Source organism: Gekko japonicus, unplaced genomic scaffold (genome assembly GCF_001447785.1).
Source record: "Gekko japonicus isolate JY-2015 unplaced genomic scaffold, Gekko_japonicus_V1.1 scaffold2335, whole genome shotgun sequence".
NCBI lineage: Eukaryota > Metazoa > Chordata > Lepidosauria > Squamata > Gekkonidae > Gekko > Gekko japonicus.
In genome coordinates this window covers 209,681-211,843 of record NW_015168115.1, presented here as the reverse complement: position 1 = coordinate 211,843, position 2,163 = coordinate 209,681, and the positions used below count along the sequence as shown (strand labels likewise).

General features: G+C 42.6%; 1 protein-coding gene across 1 annotated transcript in view; it reads left to right on the top strand.

Annotated features, from left to right (window-relative positions):
• The window catches only part of COPB1 (coatomer protein complex subunit beta 1), a 38,502-nt gene extending 37,423 nt beyond the window's left edge, over positions 1 to 1,079 (top strand). The window contains exon 22 of the mRNA XM_015414855.1: positions 796 to 1,079. Within this exon, the coding sequence (XP_015270341.1) occupies positions 796 to 855 (60 nt within the window). The 3' untranslated portion in view covers positions 856 to 1,079. The remainder of the gene's footprint in view (positions 1 to 795) is intronic.
• Positions 1,080 to 2,163: the final 1,084 nt, after the last annotated feature.

Genomic DNA, 2,163 nt, shown 5'->3' with positions numbered 1-2,163 from the left:
GGGGGGGACTCTGCAACTTACCTGGCTGCTTCTTGCTCTGACTGAGGGCTGCTGGCAACAGGGGGTGGGGCTTGTTGCATGTGCCTGCCCCCTGGGCTCCTTACTGCCGGAGCTCCGCTCCTGTGCGCTCCCACAGGAAATGACCCCTGGATAGAAGGTATTAGGAACAATAGTGGAAAGCTGGTTGCTCATGCTGTATGTAATGGCAATTTACAACCCTGAACTTCAGGGGTTCCCCCCCCAAAAAAAATTGTATGCTCGTCTCCTTTTTGGCTGGCAGCATTTAAATTGGGACGGTGAAGGATTAAATAGTAGCTAGTGTTGATTTTGGCTTTCTCCCGTCTCTAGTTCCAGCTCCTGCCAACCTAGCAGTTCGAAAGCAAGAAATTGCAAGTAGATAAATAGGTACCACTTCGGTGGGAAGGTAACAGCGTTCCTTGCGCCTTGGTGTTTAGTCATGCCGGCCACATGACCACTGAAATGTCTTCGGACAGCGCTGGCTCTTCGACTTTGAAATGGAGATGAGCACTGCAACCCTAGAGTTGGACTCGACTGGCTTTCGAGCAAGGGAAACCTTTACCTTTACTTTAACAATAGTGTTCTCTGATTAACCATTTCCATGCCGTGCTAACCAGAACAATTTTTTTTTAAATCCTTGTTGTAAGAGGTTAAGGATACAAATGGAAATTTGTGGGAAGAGAAAAAGTATTTCTAGCCACATACTACATAGTTCCATAGTTCTATTGGTTATGCATCAGTAATGCAAATAGTGATGACCATTTCATCTCCTTTCAGGGAATGGCTCTAAGTCTTGGAGACAAAATCAATCTCTCTCAGAAGAAAGCCAGTTTGTAAACCTAAGAAGTCTCTTCTGATCATTTACAGTTTAAATGCTTGGAATGTTGCTTGTTGGATTCAGAACATCTCGTATTTTTCTATGTTCTTTTGTTGTAGAAGCCGATCTTCTTGTGCTGAATGCATTCCAGCAAATAATGTGTAGATTACTCACCACTCCACGATCAATGTCAATAAAACTTTATTTCCCCCCCCTCACTGTTCTTAAATGTCATGTTGTGTAACCTCCTATATGTATTCTTTCAAAAAAATTAAAAAATAAACAAATTATCTGTTGGTTTTACTGTTCTGTAGTGTGATTGAATTTCTTTTTGTTTATAAAAACTTATTTCAGGGTTTAGAAAAGTATAGTAAAGGATTGGGATCGCTGGGGGTTATTTAAAAAAAATGCAAATGTAAATTTCTCAAGCCATGCACAACCCGCATTGTATGCACACGTTCTGCTGGATGGTGCTAGGCCTGCGCATGGAGCTTCCACATACCCTGCACATGGAGCTTCCACTTAATTAAAATGAATGGGAAAACAGGTTGCCCTAAATCCATTAGCAATGTAAATGCAGTGCTATATCTCAGGCTTGTAAGCTACATTCTGTTTCCCCGACCCATTTTTTTTCTTGTGAGTTTAGATTACAACTTGATTCTTCACTCTATTAACAGCTGCCATTGCTAGCATATTACTGGAGACTAGCCTGACCTGTAAGCATAAGGATGATACCCCAAGCTACCTTTTCCCCCCATTTTGGTTGGCACCGCCCCCAGTTACAGATCCAGGAAGAGGCTTTACCACCCAGGTTCTTTCTTCTCCTGTATTGCGTTCACAAAGTAGTACAAAATAAGTATCCCACAGTACATTAACCAGTCACTTAAATGTTCAGAAACTCCAATGATGGTTTCTGAACACCGAACATCAGTAAGCCAATGTATTTTTCTGGAAGCCATGGGCAGGGAAGTATTCTATTCTTGTCCTATACTGTTTCACACCTCTGCAGCTCCAACCAGTACTGATTACTTTTGCATAATAAACTGAAATTATATCCAATATTCTTTGGGGGGGAAATCCAGATTGCCTTGAATGGAACGGGAGGAAAGCTTTGGGACATGGTCTACAATTTGCCTGACTAGCAAAGCCCTGAGCTCACCTTGGGCAGGTGCACCTTAGCCGTGGGCACATTTTTTTATGTGTCTGAGTTGGAACCTTCTCACACAAAGAGCATAGCTCAGCTTTCACAGGAAACAGAAACAGTCTTTACCAAAGTAAAATGGCCCTTACGGTAGCCATTTTGTGGTGCCATGAGGGGCCCTTGTTCT